This window comes from Papaver somniferum, chromosome 1 (assembly GCF_003573695.1).
Source record: "Papaver somniferum cultivar HN1 chromosome 1, ASM357369v1, whole genome shotgun sequence".
Classification (NCBI taxonomy): Eukaryota; Viridiplantae; Streptophyta; class Magnoliopsida; order Ranunculales; family Papaveraceae; genus Papaver; species Papaver somniferum.
The window spans coordinates 5,337,838-5,356,024 of NC_039358.1; the positions used below are offsets into that span (position 1 = coordinate 5,337,838).

The 18,187-nt window shown below is 36.3% G+C and overlaps 2 protein-coding genes across 8 annotated transcripts; both read right to left on the reverse strand.

Moving 5' to 3' along the window:
* Positions 1 to 1,282: 1,282 nt before the first annotated feature.
* Positions 1,283 to 2,293, reverse strand: LOC113282432. The gene is made up of 3 exons (XM_026531735.1): positions 1,876 to 2,293; positions 1,516 to 1,785; positions 1,283 to 1,425 (listed from the first exon to the last, which is right to left on the reverse strand). Exons 1-3 carry the CDS (start codon positions 2,291 to 2,293, stop codon positions 1,283 to 1,285), a joined length of 831 nt encoding a protein of 276 aa, XP_026387520.1.
* A 9,611-nt stretch (positions 2,294 to 11,904) lies between these two features.
* LOC113278201 (F-box protein At5g07610-like) lies at positions 11,905 to 15,309 on the reverse strand. Of its 7 annotated transcripts, none has more exons than XR_003325363.1 (4): positions 13,910 to 15,267; positions 13,716 to 13,805; positions 12,285 to 12,361; positions 11,905 to 12,205 (listed from the first exon to the last, which is right to left on the reverse strand). XR_003325363.1 is itself a non-coding variant. In XM_026527123.1 (4 exons), exons 1-4 carry the CDS (start codon positions 14,445 to 14,447, stop codon positions 12,337 to 12,339), a joined length of 552 nt encoding a protein of 183 aa, XP_026382908.1. In that variant the 5' UTR covers positions 14,448 to 15,309; the 3' UTR covers positions 11,905 to 12,336. The 7 variants fall into 7 exon arrangements, 4 of the variants coding, with proteins under 4 accessions (XP_026382908.1, XP_026382890.1, XP_026382885.1 ...); XR_003325367.1 differs by adding an exon at positions 13,023 to 13,114 and having other exon boundaries at positions 11,905 to 12,361; XR_003325369.1 differs by having other exon boundaries at positions 12,285 to 13,114.
* Positions 15,310 to 18,187: the final 2,878 nt, after the last annotated feature.

Consider the following 18,187-nt stretch of genomic DNA (forward strand, 5'->3'; position numbering starts at 1 on the left):
TAACTTTCCCTAGAATGCATCCTACCTTCTCTTTATCTAGGCTAAGTTTTCCAAACTATGGTTTATATTCTTGATTACTAAAGAAAAACTCAAAGTCAAAAAACAAGATAGTCTTGACATGCCAAGACTAACTTAATGAATACAAAAATAAACAAAGAAAATTTCACGTAAAATGACTACAGAGTTATTCTTTTTTCAAGTGAATCTCAAGTAATGTGCATCCTCCTGCTCCATTATTCCTAAAAAAGTAGGCCTGCCCTCATATAGAATTACTACTCCTCTTCCAAGAGTTGTTTCCTATTTTGCTAACTGATCAGCTAAAAAGTTAACTTCCCTGTATGAATACCTGAAAGTAATACTTCTCAATGTCTCCTTTATTTTCTTCCATCTATTCTTGACAATCCATGGAACTTTACCTCTGGTAAATGCCAGTATAACAACTTTAGAGTCTAAACTGAAACAGACATCAGTTAGATGTTTACCCACTGCCCATTCACCTGCTGTTATTAGTGACATCACCTCTGCAATGTAATTTTTTTGTAACTTCCAGCCCTCCACTTCCAGCACCTAAGCATATTCCATCACTCTGTCTTGCAATAAAACCAATACCTGCATCACCAGGATTTCCTTTGGCAGCACCATCATAACATATTAGTGTTTGGTTGAGCTGAGGCAGTCTAAAGAAAACCTCTTTCACAGATGTGCATCTTGTTTTTATTCCCTTAATTACTATAATGTTAAGATCATATATAATATTCTTCATGACTCCAGTTATTCTGATTCCACATTCTTTTATGTAACTAAGAATCTTGTCCTTGAACTTCTCAGCATTTGGGTTGATATTGTCATATAACTTCAAGTTTCTTGCCATCCACAATTCCACCATTACTGAAAAGGAGCTTATGAACCATATCTGCATAATTGTAGAACTATGATTTTTAACACATGCAATCACTTCTTCAAATTTTGAGGGAGTATTTAGATTAAACATACCTCCAAGACATTTTCAAATTTCTTTACTGAAAGAACACTCCCACAGTATATGATCCATATTATCTTGACCATTTCCACATAAGTAGCATTTGGATACAATGTCAAAACCTTTCTTCCTGACATTTTCTTCAGTTACACATGCTCCTTTGAGTATCTTCCAAACATTACATGAAGTATAAGAATGGATATAAGGACCCCATATATACTTGGCCCAGTTGACCTTTTGATACTTCACTCTTATCTGCTGTACAACATTTGCAACATAAAAGCTTCCTGTTAAATCAGCTGCTCAGATTCTTTTGTCTTTTCCATTCCCAATTGCTGGCAGTTCAGTTAGCTCAAAAAACTTCTTCACTTTATCAGGTACATGCCATTCACCATTTATTATCAAATCACTAACTTTTAAGTCTTGATGTTGTTGCGCAAATGGATCTGTTTGGTGATAATCAATAAGTGCATAATCTTTTACCCATTTATCCTCTCATACTGAGATATTTCTTCCATTCCTTACCAGTCATCTACTTCCTTCCTTAAGCTCATTTATCACCCATTTTAATCCAGGCCATATTGTTGATTTTTTGTAGCTAGTAATCCAGTCACCATTTTTGTTTTTATACTTTGCCCTCATGAACCTAGTCCACTCATCATCTTCAGTCTCAATTTTCCAAAGCAACTTCAGTAGTAATACCTTGTTCATCACCTCCAATCTCCTAATGCCAGGCCCTCCTTCAGCAAGAGGAGCATTCACTTCCTCCCACTTGACAGTTACTAGTTTTTTCACTGATGGATCACCTGTCCATAAAAAAATTCTAATTATCCTTTCACATTCTTTAATCACTGTTTTGGGCCATATGTATACTGACATGTTATAGATTGGTATACTGCATAATACAAACTTCACTAAAGTTAATCTGGCTGAAAAGGCAAGAAGTTTTCCAATCCAACCAGCTAATTGCTTTTGTAGCATTTCCACCATCCCCCAAACATGTATAGATTTAACTCTTCCAGGAATCATCATTACTCCCAAGTACTTGTCTGGGAATTCAGAAATCTCCATTTGCAATCTCTCAGCTATTACTTGCTTTCTATCTTCAGTGACTCCACCAATAAAGCACTTACTCTTTGCTCTATTAACTGTCTGTCCAGATGCTGCTTGGTATCTTGTTAGCAAACCCATTAAATTATCCAATGTTATTTTGTGCTCATTGCAGAATATGAATATGTCATCAGCAAACATTAGATGAGAAGGCTTACATCCACCTCTATTGACCACTGTTTCTAGTAATCCTTCATGAACCATTCTGGTAATATTTCTACTCAATACTTCCTCAACTATCACAAATAAAATGGGATAAAGGGGTCTCCCTGTCTGAGACCTCTCCCTACATCAAAGAAACCAAAAGGCCCACCATTTATTAAAACTGATATTCATGCAGATTCTTGAATGGTTTTCAACCATATGATACCCACTTCAGAGAAACCAAAATGTTTAAGAGTTTTAAAGATGAAATCCCAGCTCATTGAATCAAAATCTTGTGTGATGTCCAACTTCAAACCCACATTACCTCCTCTTCTCTTAGTATCTACCTCATTTACTAGCTCGGAAGCAAGTACTATCTTCTCTTGAATGTTTCTTCCTTTTATAAAGGAACCTTGTTGACTAGATATTACCTCGTGAAGTACTTCATGTATTCTTGTTGTAATTATTCTTGTGATGATTTTAAAGCAGAAGTTAGAAAATCCAATTGGTCTAAACTACTCTGTTCTTTTGGCTTCAGGAACTTTAGGAAACAAGAAAAGAAAACTGGAGTTCATTCCTTTTGGTATGAACCTATATCTCCAACAGTATTGAATTGCATCAATTAGATCTTAACAAATTATATCCCATGAGTATCTATAGAAACTTCCTAGAAAACCATCAGGTCCAGGAGAACTGTTTGGATCTATTGAGAAAACTGCTTCTTTTATCTCTTGTGTTGAAGGTAATTAATCCGTCTGAGCATTCTCCTCATCAGTTATTACCTTGGGAATAATATCAAAAAGCCCTTCATCCATTGTAACTGCATGATATTCAAATTTCTTCTTAAAATGATTCACCAATAACTCTGAAATGTTTTCTTGATCTGCAACAATATTTCTATTAGCATTTTCAAGTTCAACTATTTTATTATGTGCATTTCTGACTGTCATAGAATTATGCAAGAAACTAGTATTTGCACCACCTTCTTTCACCCATTTAACTCTTGACTTTGACCTCAGCAACTCATTATATTGTTGAGCATCCAACTCATGTTTGCCCCTTGCTGTAACTAGTTTGTTAAGAAGTTCCACATTTTCTGGTTGAGCATCTGAGAGTAAGGAAGCATTTAGAACTTCATCTTAAGTTTCTTTGACTTTAACTCTCAAATCTCCAAACACCTCCCAATTCCATTTCTTCACAATTACTTTGAACCTTTTGAGCTTACTCATAAATCTAAATGCAGGATTTCCAGAACATTCTTCTTCCCAAGATTTTAGTATAAGTTGCATAAATTCAGGGTAATAAGTCCATACTTTTTGATACTTAAATGGTATATTGCTTGGTTTAGGAATTTCAGATGTACCACCCATCAATGCTCCATGATCTGATACTCCGCTGACTCCAACCTTATATCTCCAATCAGCATACCTCTCCATCCACTTAATATTGAAAAAAGTCTTATCAAGATCACATAAAATCCTCTTCTTACCCACCCTATTATTGCACCAAAAAAATTGAATTCCTAATTTTGGAGTTTGTAAGAGACCACAATAGTCCAAACATTTATTAAAGTCTGACATTGAAACTGGGCTTCTACCACCTTTCTTCTTATCACAACTTAAAAAGGTATTAAAATCAACAATTACCATCCATGAAAAGTTCATTTCACTAATTCTCATTAATTCTTCCCAAAGTATTCTTCTATCCACTGTTAAACATGCAGCGTGAATACCAGTAAGTAGTACTTCCCCCACTCCAACTGTGATAGCTTGTTTAGTGCTTGAAACTACAGATGGAGTTGACAATGAAGAATGGCATAATAACCAAACCTTTTTCAGTATCACTAGTGTTATGAATTAACATATGACTCATTACAGGTTATGACTGCAAGGCTACTTTTAACTAAAGTTGAACGAAGGCGCCTAACTTGAAGTGATCAGCGGACCTTATGAAACTACTAGCTGCTCACAAAACAGTTTAAGCCACAATAAGAAAAGCTTTTATTTGACTGATTCCTTTATGAGACACGAGCTAAACACAACCAACATATAATTGCTTAATGAGAGAGGACCTTACTCGAGTTGCAGAAAGAAAAAATATGCGATGCTTGGATTTGCACATTCATTCAATTTGAAAGTTTGAAGCACCAATACAAAAGAACACTTAAAAAAAGCAGACCTAACTCAAGTTGATGAAATAATATATAAAAAGGATGCTTGATTTCTACATTCAGTCGCATAAGAAAATAACAAATACTAAAAAGCAAAGTGCATAGAACGATAGAAATTACGTTGTTTGGAATTACCCAAAATGTCGTTATAACTTATATCACCGCCATGCGCCTGAATTCAGTTTAATTCTGGGATAATCCGTGGCTACATATAACAAATCATCTCCATGATGAACCATTTATGCTTCCAGTTTAATTCGACACCATCCCTTTCTACCATGTCTTCCTCCCCTCTCATCTAATGCCTCACTTTCTTGGTTCATAAATCCAGATCCCCATCAGTCGTCCGTGTCTGTTTCTTTTCTTTCTTGCTATACTTCTTTGTTTTTCTTTTCTTTCTTGTTTTATTAACATAAGTACCGGAGTTCAGTGGTATTAACGTCTCAATATAAGTATCCACATCAGACTCGTCTGGGAAACCATGTATCTTCAGAACTCTGACTCTTTCAAGCTTAGGGTCATACGAAATCAATCCAATGCCCTCTTCTTCCTCCCTTTGTCCGCCTTCAATATGGATCTCACCATTTTGTACAGTTTGAATTGGCCTTGCATAGTACATGTCTGTCATATCTGCAGTAATCTTTAAAAGCTTACTCCACTTGTTATCCATCATCGTCCACACATCGACGTGATCATTTTGATGCGTACATACAGCAGGATTCTCCATGTGAATCGTACGAAGTATGCAAAGCTTCCCTTCCCAAACGCCCAAATTTAAAATGGAAGGGGCCTCGAACTCATCTGAACTGTTGTAAGGTAACGCCACATCACCCAACGTCTCATCAGAAATATTAAAACAAACAAGAACATTAGATAAGATTCCAGTAGCAGTCCAATGAAGAATACCATTAAGTAGAAACCCCTTATTTACACCAAGAGGGAAATCATAAGGAATGACACCAAGAGTCTTCCATGAATTTGAACCTAATGAGTAAACACTAGCTTCCACATCTTCTTCATTAGTAAGAGAACTCTCAATTCTTAATACCTTAAAATCATTATTCCTGCAATCAAAACCAAACCCATAGGCAAAAAGATGACAATCATCTGAGTCAGCTGAAGGTGGTTCTGGTATATGTTTATATTCTCGTGTAGCCGGGTTCCAAATGCAAATATCTTCAAGAACTGGTTTGATGCAAACCAATCCATTAGAAGAGCCTAGAATTTGAGGCACATGTTCTCGGCACATAAGTGGATAATCAATCTCAAGAGCATGACCTAAAAATGGTGATGATGTTGATGATAGAACACTATTATCTATAGAAAAGAGATTAGGTTCTGTATCTATATCACCAAATTCATTCCCTTCGTTTGTAACCAAGATGTTGAATCAGTTCATGAGATTAGCATGGTTGAGATGATTTTTGATAAAATTAGGGTTTCGAAATAGATGATACCAACTTTTGGAAACACACCTGTCTTGAAATTGATTTGACCGGTAACCTTGTGAGTATGTTCTCCTCTATGATATCCTCCGGTAACACGGTCGACATTCTTCTTCCTGAATCTTGAAATAGATTTCTCCTTCCGAGTAGGCCTGTCAATGGAAGAATATCCGTCGGATATTTAGCAATCCGATATCCGACAGGTTAAGCACTACCAAATATTCGATATCCGATATATCCTATAGGATATCAAAATCAGATATCGATTCAGATAGGTTAAGCTATCGGATTTCGGATATTTATCCGATAATATCCGATTCTGACAAACAAAAAAACTATAGTCTGTAAAACATATGCAGAGGTGAAATTTAAGTAACTAAGTTCTATTTCTCATACATACCATCCAAATTGTCTTCAAAAACAGTCTTAAAACATTACTCTTAAGTAGTTATGTCTCTAAGTAAGTCTCTTACACACACATACATGAAAAGAAACACAAGCAAATGCTATAGAAAGTAAGAAAGTTCGAAACACGAAGTATGATAAGTATCTGTCACTCTCCTCTCCATCCTCTGACTCTCTTGACTTCATTCGTCTTCGATTTCCAAATTTTCCATATCTGCATTATAGTCAACATTCAGATAAGATACACAACCACATAAATAGTAATAATAGGAACTAAGAAGAAAATAACAGATGAAACTATGCACTGAGTTTAACGAAAAAAAAAAGAAGAAAAAAAGTTACCTTCACAAATGAAATCTGGCAACCAATCGCTTAAGCACAACAATGCTTCAACAAGCTCTGGATCTAATTAAGCTCTGTGTGTTGTAAGCACTCTACCATCTGCACTGAACATTGATTCGGATGCCACACTGGTGACTGGGATAGCCAAGACATCTCTTGCCATCTTTGCAAGAGTTGGGTACTAAGAATTTAGCTTCCACCAACTCAAGATTTCAAAAAAAATACTCATCTTTTGGTGAGCCTTTGCTAACCACTCATATTTCTGCACCTCAAATTCAATGTTCTCCATCATAAACTCAGCATATTCAGGATCACGTACTTCATATGGATTGTCTGAATCCATCATACTTGAGCTAGAGACAGAGCTGCGGGCGCCAAAATAGTGTTCATCTGCATTTGAGTTTTGTGAATCATACGCATTGAAAAGAGCTGTCAATGTTTTTTTGAATTTGTTATAATGCACTACGTAGCCAGTTCCATACAACTTCTTATAACGAAACTCTACCCATCTTTCCTTGTATATAGGATCTAACACAAATCATATGCCCATAACCAAATTACTTTCAAGCCAATATGCGTCGAACTTTTCCCTCATATTCAACCCCATTTATCTGATATACTCATAACCACTGTTTTCCCATCGTTTGTATACAGCAGAATTCTGGATTAAGAAGAGTTGATCTTTCAAACCCTTTTTTCAACTCAATAGCATTCTTAAGCATAAGAAAAACTGAGTTCCATCGAGTGTCCACGTCTAGACTAACTGCCTTTCCAGACAACCTACATTGTGACAGTGTCATTTCAAACCTCTCTTTCCTAGCTTGTGAGGATTTAACATACTTAACACAATCTTTAATTGATTGCACAAACTCAGCATCAACTTTCATACCATCCAGGACAACCAAATGAAGAATGTGGTTGGCACACCTCATGTGAAACAATTCCCCATCAAGAACTAGATAATCCTTACCCTTTAGCCACCTAATCAAATTTCTCATCATAACACCATTGGCAGCAGCATTATCAGCAGTTAAATAAAGGAATTTTCTATCTATGTTCCATTCAAGGGTGCAAGTTTTGATACATTCTGTGAGAACATCTCCTGTGTGTGGTGATGGCACTACCATATAAGTTAATGTTTTCTTCATCAAGTTCCATTCATCATCTATGTAGTGGCATGTTACACAACAATACCCATCTTTAGTATGCTTAGCAATCCATATATCAGTTGTAAGACTACATCTAGAGGTCAAATTAGTCAATACTACTTGCAATTTTTGTTTCTGTTCATGAAGAAACTTCATCAAATCACTTCTGGTTGTGTTTCTAGACATGATCTTAGCAGCAGGGTTCAAAGACTTGCAAAACATTCTAAAGTAAAAATGTTGAGCCATGTTCAGAGGGTAATCATGCTTATCAATCATTTTAATCATGTATTCCATAGAAACTGCAGGATCATACTGCCAATTAGCTAATTTTAAAGCTTTGTTACCTGCTGTTTTCAGTGAAGTAGAAATCTTTTGTTGTGTAGCCTTGTTCTGTGGTCTCTTATGGAAAATCTTTAGATGATTCTGCAATCTTGTAGTACCACTGACACTATCATCATCAACTACCTTCTTGCAATGATGGCATGTACCTAGTACAAAAGCTTCCCTCACATGTGTTTTTTTGTTGTATCTTACTTTACAATCCCTTTCAAATTCATCCGACACTAGTGACCTTGTTGATCTAAGCTTTTTCTTCAGCGCAGTTATAAGTGGATCCTCACCAGCTTCTCCATCTTCATCATCTGTTTTAGAGCCTGCGATGTTATCATCAGAAGGGTTCTCTCCTGGTTCTGATAATCTCCTAGTGTCACTAGTACCCGGTGTTGAGCCTTGCTGAAGCTTGAACACTTTGTGATTGTGAACCATCCCTAGAAACGACAGCATTTGATTGAGATTGAAGCAAAGGGGTTGACTTTGAGGTTGCAACTTTCTTGCCCTTGGCTGGTTTTTTAAACATTTTCGCAATCGCCTATATTAAAATTAAACACAGAGTAAGTTACCAAAGAAATGAAAAAAAGCATTCATAACTATCAACAGTAAATACTAAAAAGCATTCATAACTATCAACAGTGCAAATGTGCAATCGCCTATATTAAAATTGATGATATCATATTCAGGATTAGGTTGTTACACATCATTACTGAAATTCAACTAAATATAGTAAACAAGGATGTAAATTAAGATGCATTATCAGAGAATCAGAAACATAATTCCAAGAGAATGATTATGATACCTGATAGAGTAGAAACCTTCTTCAGGGCCTTTTTCTTGTCTTTGTTGTCAAAATTAACTTCTGTTTAACACCAAAAAGATAGAAATCAGATTCTTCACATAAAGAAAGTAAAACAGAAACTGCAAGTGTAAACCCATCTCAAAAATAGATCAATTCAATCAAACCCTAAACTAATAACTATCAATATTGAGTTATTCTTCAACCTCAATGCCTCATATTCTTATTTAAGTTAAACCCATCTCAAATCTTTCTCTAATTTCATCCATACATGTAAGTCATATCAAACCCTAATTTTTGATTGCAAGACAGAAACCCTATTTTAATGTCAATCGATGAATCGAACACAAAAATTGAACAAAGAAAATAGAAGAGAATCAGTACCTGATTGAGCGGGTGAGTGATTGATAAACAACTGAGTGAGTGAGTGATTGATCTAGAGAGGCAGAGAAAGAATGGAAACTCGAGAGGCGACTGAGAACAAACGGTGAGAAACTGAGAAGAGAAAAAAAAAATGAAAAAACGAAATGACTTCTCGAGTCCTCGACTAGTCAAATAAGGATATGGAAAAATTACAAGTACGTCCTTAACATATCGGATATCTAAACAAACGGATATAGCCTAATCCGATTCCGATATGTTAAGGAAGAAATATCCGATAACATATTATATCCGGTATCCGATATTCGATAAAACGGATAAAATCTTATAGGATCTCAAATAATCGGAAACGGATTCCGGATATCGGACAGATATTGACAGGCCTACTTCTGAGTGAGACTGACTGAGAAGTGAGAAATGAGAATGGCTAAATTCTAGGTCATTTATGAGTTATCTATTTTTTGGTTGCCCAAAATAACCCTACTATCCGGCTTGGACCGCTTGGTATGCCGGTTCCAAAGACGCGCCCACTCACCTTAGAGTTCTAATAAAGGACTTGCATAGTTCTTTTGGTTCAAGTATTTGAAGTTTTGAACCACAAACAACGGTACAACTTGGAAATCTAAAACAGATTTATCGAAAATTGAAGATTGGATTCCGTAGTTGTGGTGTTTCTGAGGTTGGAAGAGTTGCGGGGTACTGCCCAAAGTGAACAGGTCAATCTCAACATGGCACATTATGAGTTACGTGTGTTAACTGGGCTGGATTCGGGTAAAACCAGGAAGGAATACATACAGCTGAAATAGCCAAGTCCTGTAACATATAGAACCTTAAAAATGAGGTTCACTGCCTCAATTCACAATCAACAATCAAATTTCAAAAGAAGCACATAACAAGTCCTGTAACATACCAGATTCATGTTTACAACAAATTTCTTACAGGATTTAAAATAATACAAAAAAGATGCAATTACTGAACCTGCAAATGTCTTGCCTGAAATCTGAATTCCCCTCATTAATGCAGTTCTTTTTGCAACATCTCCATTAAAAGATCTGGTCTCCACCTGGTGCATTTACCAGTGGTGTACCTTCGTAAATATCCTGCATGATAGAGTTTAGGGAAATGACATCAGAAGCATACTGCGCTGCAGTAACCTTTGCTCCAATTCCATTCCCACTCAGTTCATTCACCTAGAATTTGTATTCAAGCTCAAAAAGGGTAAATTTGAATCAATTCTAAAAAGAACAAGGAAAAAAACGTAAGATTGCATCTACATTCTTTAAAAAAACCTCCCAATCTAAGCTTATTGGTGAAAAGGCTGCATGAATTTCTGTCTATATATATAATAAGTTGATCGATACACTTGTCTGTGGTGAAAAAGTGAACTGACAATACTACCCAAAGTGAACTGACCAAACTCCACATAGCACATTATGAGTTACTTATGTTAACTGGGTGATTAATTTTGTGATTTCAACCAGGAATACATACACCTGAAACAGCTACGTCCTGTAGTATAGAACCTTAAAAATGAAGTTCATTGCCTTGATTCACAATTAAATTTCAGGAGAAGAACATATGAAGTTTGAAGTACAATATCTGACACATCAGATTTATGTTTACAACCTTTCCACAAAAAGCCAAATAAAATCTCTCACAGGATAGCATATGTAAATAACAAAGAAAAGATGAAACTGCAGAACCTGCGCATGCATACCTTGGTTCTTTTCAAGTTACCTACAGTGAACAGACCAAACTCAACATGGCACATGATGAGTCACATATGTTAGTTGGCTGGAGCTAAAGAGTAAAAGTTGATCAGCTTTGTGATTTCAACCATGAATGCATACAGCTGAAATAGGAAATGGCTACTTCATGAGCCGTACAACCTTAACCTTAAAAATGAAGTACAAAAAATGAGTTTGGCTTGCTATATACTTGTGGGTGCTATTAGTTCATCCACGTTAAGGTTGAGGTTGCCTTTAACACAATAAAATTTCAAAAGAAGAACATCATGAGTACAATATCTAACAAGCTGAGAGTGTTACTTAGTAGAGAACAACTCAGCTTAAAAGAGTAAGTTCACCTCATGTCGACCTTGACCCTCGTGATCATCACCAGCACTCGATTTAAACAATATGAATCGAGGTTGAAAGAACTCAAGTACAATAAAAAAGAATAGCAAATAGCTCCAGGGGGAACAACTGCTCCTAGCAAAGCGCCTCGGCAACATCCAAACAACATAACACGACTACATGAGAGACAGTGTTCTCATCTTCTATCGTGTTACCAAAAGCCTACTTCATTGGATTGTCCACACATCAATGTGGTCATTTTGATGCGTACATGTATCAGGATCCTCCTCCATGTGATTCTTACGAAGTAGGCAAAGTTTCCCTTCCCTGACGCCCAAATCTGACATCAAATCTGGCAAGAAGAAGCTTGACATTTTCCTTCCTTTTCTTCTCTTGTTAACTGTGACTGGCAGTGGGCACATCACAGGTGTTTTGTGAATTAGCTGGTTTTTTTTAAATTACCCAAAATACCCTTAACACGGCATGTGTGTTTTATGACCCCAACCATGACCGAGTCCATAAGTGCGTGAAAACTTCAAAGAGTAACTTCAGCAAAAATTCATTCACAAACCTTAATTAGTTGCAAAGTTCTCTTATCTACATGTTAGTTTTGATAATTACAAACTAGTGTTCATTTGTTACAGTTGCCCAAGTTCAGGCCTTTTCCGAAGTAATATTTTAGCTCTCCGCCTGCCAGATTCAAATTAACAGCTTCCTCACCCAAAATCTCTTGCACGATTGCATACAAATATCATGCAGAAAAGCTGCACATACCTAATTTCTTGTCTTGCTTGGAATCTGAATTATTCCATTGATGCAATTTCTCTATGAAAAGATCTGCTCTTGCCTGCCTATGAGACAACATACACCATGATGCCTGGAATCAACAAAAGCTATCCTTGAACTTGCAGGAGTATCAGCAAAATGCGATCAAAGACAAGCAAACCAGGTCATACCGAAATGCCGCAAACGATCTGTAAAACTAGCAGCGACAATAATTTCCAAAGTTCAGTTAGCATTCACAGGTGTACCCCTGTCGACAAAAGAGGGGTTTCTCATCAGGTTATACTATGACTTGACATAAGTTGACATAACTTGACTACTACGAGCTGTACTGAGACCTCCAAACACTAGTTTAGTTCTACAAATACCCTACGCTGTCTGCCTGCCTTCCATACTGGTTCACTTCTTTGTTATTTATCTCCTGAAAAGAACACATTAACCATTCTCCAGGAACCCATGAAAAATGCCTGGTTTCTAACCAAACTTTCTGCATCAGCTAGGCTGTTGCATTTTACACTGGTCAATATAAAATCCACAATAACCACTAATCCCCTGTTCCAGAATTTATTGTTTTTACAATAAGATGCATCATAAATTAAAGAATCGGAAAAGTTTAGATCCTGATTAGATAATTGGTTTCTACTCCTTGCCTCATTAAGAACACACTAGTGTGAGAGATCCTACAGGATCTTGAGCTGACACTTGTCACTTGTGCAGTAATTGATACATGTCTAAAGAGTACTAAACTCCGCCAAATTGAACCTAGCCAAAATAATGTCTCCAGTGTTCCGCCATAAACATACAACTGGACCACAGGGCACTAACGGCCAAAGCTGACACCACTAGCATGTGGAAGCCTCAAATACTATGCAGACTTAAACTACAGTTTATGAATGCAGCTTTTGACTCACTATAAAAGCAGGCTTAGGCCTTGTTATAGGAAAAGATCATGGCTTATGCAGGTTTCTGAAGATGATTCCTAGCAAGGTGAACTCATCTGAATCTGCAAAAAAAAAAATGGGTGATAGAACTTGGCTATACAGATTGAAGGAGACACTAACGCAGTGGACTTTAACAGAACTTTTGACAAGAGATACATAATACCCATAGCTTTACCTTCTGCTTTACACATAGAACAGGAAAAAGGTTGCAGACACTTCACAAAAGAAGCTAAAGCATCCATAACCATTATATATCCATATCATAAGTAATGAAGTTGCACCATTGATTTCAAATCTTTTTGTTCTGTCAGGCCCAACTATGCAACAGAGGGTGTTTTTAAGTGCAGTTTCGAGTTCCATCTCTACATACTAGTAATATATACATTTCTATTCATGCACCAAAATAAAGATACAACAGCAGAAAAACAGACATAACTACAAGCAATTGATCGGAATGAGCCCACCTTCATGAGAATCTCCCTCTTTGAATGAGAGATCAATTCATCTAACGACGAAATTAGCTAATAATTCAGCTCTAGGCATTACTTAAACATACCAGATTCACATTTACAACCTTTTCACCAAAAAAAATAAGTAAAATCTCTTACAGGATTGCATATCAAAATAATATAGAAAAGATGCAACTACTGAACCTGCACACACCTTGGTTTTTTTCTTGCCTGAAATCTGAATTGCCTCCATTCATGTATTCTCTTTGCAACATCTCCATTGAAAGATCTGGTCCCCATCAACCTATGGAACAATGTAGTAACAAAAGCTACCCTTCAATTTGCAGCAGTAGGAGCAATTTGCAATTGAAGATAAATAATCAAACACAAGCAAGTGACTCGATATACTTATGAAAACTGAAGTCTCTTTGATATGGTACACCCTTATTTCTGTAAGGCCGTGATGCTACTTTACCAATTTTGACAGAGCTCATACTTCCAAGATCATATGAGATAACTACTTCACTCTCATGTATCAGTAGTACCAATTTGGGTGAATCTTCTTTTTCTTCTTCGAAAGATATCAAATTGTAACCGCAATCAAAACTCAATCTCGGATACAAATCTCTAAGTCCTTCCAAGTCCACTCTATATTTCACATTCCAACCAGTATAAGCAGTGTCCATTTCCAATACTTTAAAGTGCGAGCGCTCCTCATTAGAAACCTCAATACAAAATAAATGTCCCCCAAACTCACCGAAACTGTTAATTGTGTGGTCTGCAAAATAGCGTCGAATATCCTGGTACGGTCCAGACACTTCCCGAATCACTTCCCTATCAATATCAAAATATATCAGAGATGCAACGTGATCAATCCAATGCAGTGAACAATTCCAGAAAACACCAGGCATACGAGTTCCCAATGTACAAGGTACCATATACTCATCTCCACAGCGCTTCCAAGACGAAGTTTCGGAAGAGTAAATTTCTATCCGTTTCTTCGCACGACTTCCACAGTTATTCCACATACATATGACTTTGTAATATGGTGACCGCAGCGGATCATAAACTAAACCGACATTGTTGGTGAAATTGAACCCACTTTTTCTCAATTTCGACCAAGGCAAGACACTGTATTGCTTGGTGAACGGATTGAGAATGTAATAAATACATTTATCATTATCAAATGAGCAACTACTACAAAGAAACAGACCATTACAAGATTGAACAATATTAATAGAAAAATCAATTTTAGCAAAACTTAGGGTTTCAAATGGGACATAACAATTACCATTCGCATCTCCACGATCAAGATTGATGTAACCGTATACGGATTGTCTCCGAACCAAATAGTTATTGATCCAGTATAAGCCCGAGACTGATAACCGAGACGGATTTTGAAGGAAATGTTTGTGAAGGAAATCTGGATTAGAAATGAGTGAACACCATTGTTTGGATACAAGTTTGGATGTAACCAGAGATTTTAATGGAAACTGTAATAGAATCTGTGGTAATAAATCAACGCTGCTACCAACTATTGATGATGAAGATGATGGTGGTGGTGGTGATGATGAAGCAGTCTGGTTAATAGAAATCTTGCCTTTGTTTCTTCTTTTTTTTTGTTACTGGATACATTTTGAAATGAAAATTTGTTACTTCGAATGTTGAATAGCTCTTGTTGATGGTGAACACGGCTCTCTGGTAAACCCTAAAAAATTCCTAAAACAAACCGTGAAACCCAAATTCCCCAAAACCGCATCACTCTTGTATAGGGTGTGCCATCACTCTTGCGTAGGGTGTACAACGGGCTAGGCTAAGCTGCCCCAGCCGTTTACTTTGTCAAGTCAGGCCTGTTCCTACTCATAAGGCCGATCAAAATAGCCGACGAAACCAGGCTGTGTACATCGCGCCACAAGAGGTCGTCGATTCTAAACAAGCTAATTATAGGGGCGGCATGGTTTATTAGAGGACGGCATTTTAATACGATAAAAAGGATCATTATATGATTATTCAAGGTATCCCTTATTAAAAGAAAAATTGGAAATGTCAAATTAATCCTCATTATTTATAACCTAGTTTAGTGATGATAATGAAGTTTAGTGTTAATGATTAATTTCACTTATATTAACTCAAAATCAAAACAAAATCAGATTTTTAGAGTTAAAAAAAAAAAAGTTCACAGGAGAAGAAAAAGAAAAAGAAAAACTTTTGTGATATTTGTGAAACCCTAGATTTTGATTCACTCAAGCAAAATGAGTGATTCCAGTGACCCGGTATACTTCTAAATTAGTTCCCATTAGCTTTTTCTCGCTCAAAATTATCTAAAGTGCGTAACAAAATCAAAACTTTTAAATTTTCAGAAGAACTTACGGTTGCAATTTTGATCGTGACCAACCGTAACTCTTAGTTACGGTTCGTAAGTTATCGAATACCAACCGTAACTGGTTAAATTTGGGGAAGATCCAATCACAAAACCAGTCACGGTTGGTAATTAAATTTGGACAACAACCGTAACTAAATTACGGTTGGTAACTAATGAATTGAGACCAACCGTAACTACCCTACGGTTAGTGTTTCAACTTAACTTTTGAACCGTAAATCATTATTTGATAAATTCTTAAGACACATGATTATTTACGGTTGGAATGGTTGTTTGAGTAACAAACCGTAACTCAATTACGGTTGATAAATATGATGCAAATACAAACCGTAACTGAACATATTTCTCAAAACTAAGAACTTACGGTTGGTATTTGAGTTAAAATCAACCGTAACATCAACCCAATCTAAAGTTACGGTTCGTATTTGAGTTATTACCAACCGTAACTCACATGCAACCAGAATTTTCAATTTCAATTTTCATACAAAACCCTATTTTTTGATACAAAATTAACTTAAATCCAACACGATAAACTAAATCCTAACTGGGTTTTTCCAAACATTTTTCAAATCGCCGATTAATCGAAGACGATGAAATTTTTCAGTTTTAATGGAGGTTACGGTTGATGGAGGAGAAGAGAAGATGAAGCAGAAGATGAAAAAAAACTGATTTGATTTTTCTGATTCATTAGGTTTTAAAAAAATTGATTTAATTTTGGTTGATTTAAGGTGAAAAGGGTAATCTAGTCAATTTATATCCCCTTTAGGACATCCCCTAACCAACTAAAGGGACATTACTATCACAATGCCGCCCCTCTAATAAACCATGCCGCCCATATAATAAACTTGATTCTAAAACATGATTCTTTTTTTTCCAACAGTAAAAGAGCAAGGTCGCATTAAAAAGTTTGGAGTCCCTGAAAAAGTGACACAAAAACAGTTACATGGATATGCGTTCTTCAACATCCCAATCTCAAAGCAAATTAGACAGAGTAAAAATTGAAAACATATGGGAGATTAACCCCAGTTAAACAACAAACATCTGACATCTGCAATCAATTAATTCAAATCCTTTTCTAGATTGTTGTATAGTCTTGGATTATGTTCATTCCAAATGCACCACCAGATAGAAAATGGGAATAAACTTCATATCTTCTTAATCATGTTCTTGGAATTTTTTGACTTCTAATCACCCCATTCCCAAAGGTTAGCCCCGACATTACCCGAAATAACCAATTGATATCAAAACTATTTAAAAGGTATGTCCATGAGTCAAAGACAAATATGCAATGCATGAACAAATGCTCATTCGACTTTTACATCAGACCACAAAATAGGCACTTGGGATCTTGGATCAAACCAGCAGCATGCAACTTGTCAAGAGTTGGAGCTCCATTGTAGCAAAGGGTCCAAACTAAAAAGGATATTTTCATCGGTACTTTTGAGTTCTAGAGATGCTTGTCAGAAAAGATTAAAAGTTCGTCCATCTCAAGAGTCGAATACCCATTAGCCACCGAAAATTTGTCACCACATCTCCATTTCCTTGTATCCTCATTTTCTGAAACCGATGGTTCACCAATAAGTTGAAGAAGATTTTCCACCTCCTGCAAATCTTGTCCATTCAAATGTCCAGAAGTGAAAATCCCAAACACCCTCCATTTCACTAACCATGGCATCTTTTCTCCTAGACAAACGAAACAATTCACGGAATACAAGTTTCAGTGACGTTTAATCAGTCCACTCATCAATCCAAAAATGAATACTATCCACATTACCTATAGTCAGAATGGTTCCAGATTTTATAAAGTTCACAGCTTCTAAAATTCCTTTCCATAAGCTGCGGCAAACCAAAGTATTGGTCGAGGAAATAATGTTCCATGCGCACCTCCAAATTTTTGATTTATTATCCTTCTCCACAGTGCAAGCTTTTCAGACCCATAACGCCAAACTCATTTAGCATGTTATGCCTTATTCATCAATCTCAACTTCTTGATACCTATTCCACCCCTGGATTTTGGAACGGAAACATGATTCATTATCATCCTCACACTTATATGACAATATTATTTGTATCTTCTTACAATTAAACAAAGGGATATTGTGGTTGCATAATTCTTGCTAACCACACCCATGAAGATCTAACGACTAATAAAGCATAATCATTCAAGATTCAAAGTAAATACAAGAAGTAAAGAACATGAAAGTAAATAAGAATACAACAATATAACGTGGTTCGGATTTGTATATCTACATCCACGGTGAAGAAACCTAAATCTTATTTATAAGGGTCTTACCCTTAAATAAATT

Coding starts and splice junctions, on each gene's coding strand:
- LOC113282432 (XM_026531735.1), bottom strand. CDS start 2,293: ATGGTTCATGAAGGATTACTAGAAACAGTGGTCAATAGAGGTGGATGT. Junction 1,786..1,875: donor AGTGAAGTTTGTATTATGCA/GTATACCAATCT, acceptor TTTTATGGACAG/GTGATCCATCAGTGAAAAAA. Junction 1,426..1,515: donor AAATGAGCTTAAGGAAGGAA/GTAGATGACTGG, acceptor ATCACCAAACAG/ATCCATTTGCGCAACAACAT.
- LOC113278201 (XM_026527105.1), bottom strand. CDS start 14,529: ATGTGGAATAACTGTGGAAGTCGTGCGAAGAAACGGATAGAAATTTAC. Junction 13,806..13,909: donor AGAGACTTCAGTTTTCATAA/GTATATCGAGTC, acceptor ATTGTTCCATAG/GTTGATGGGGACCAGATCTT. Junction 12,362..13,715: donor CAGGCAAGAAAAAAACCAAG/GTGTGTGCAGGT, acceptor TTTTGTCGACAG/GGGTACACCTGTGAATGCTA.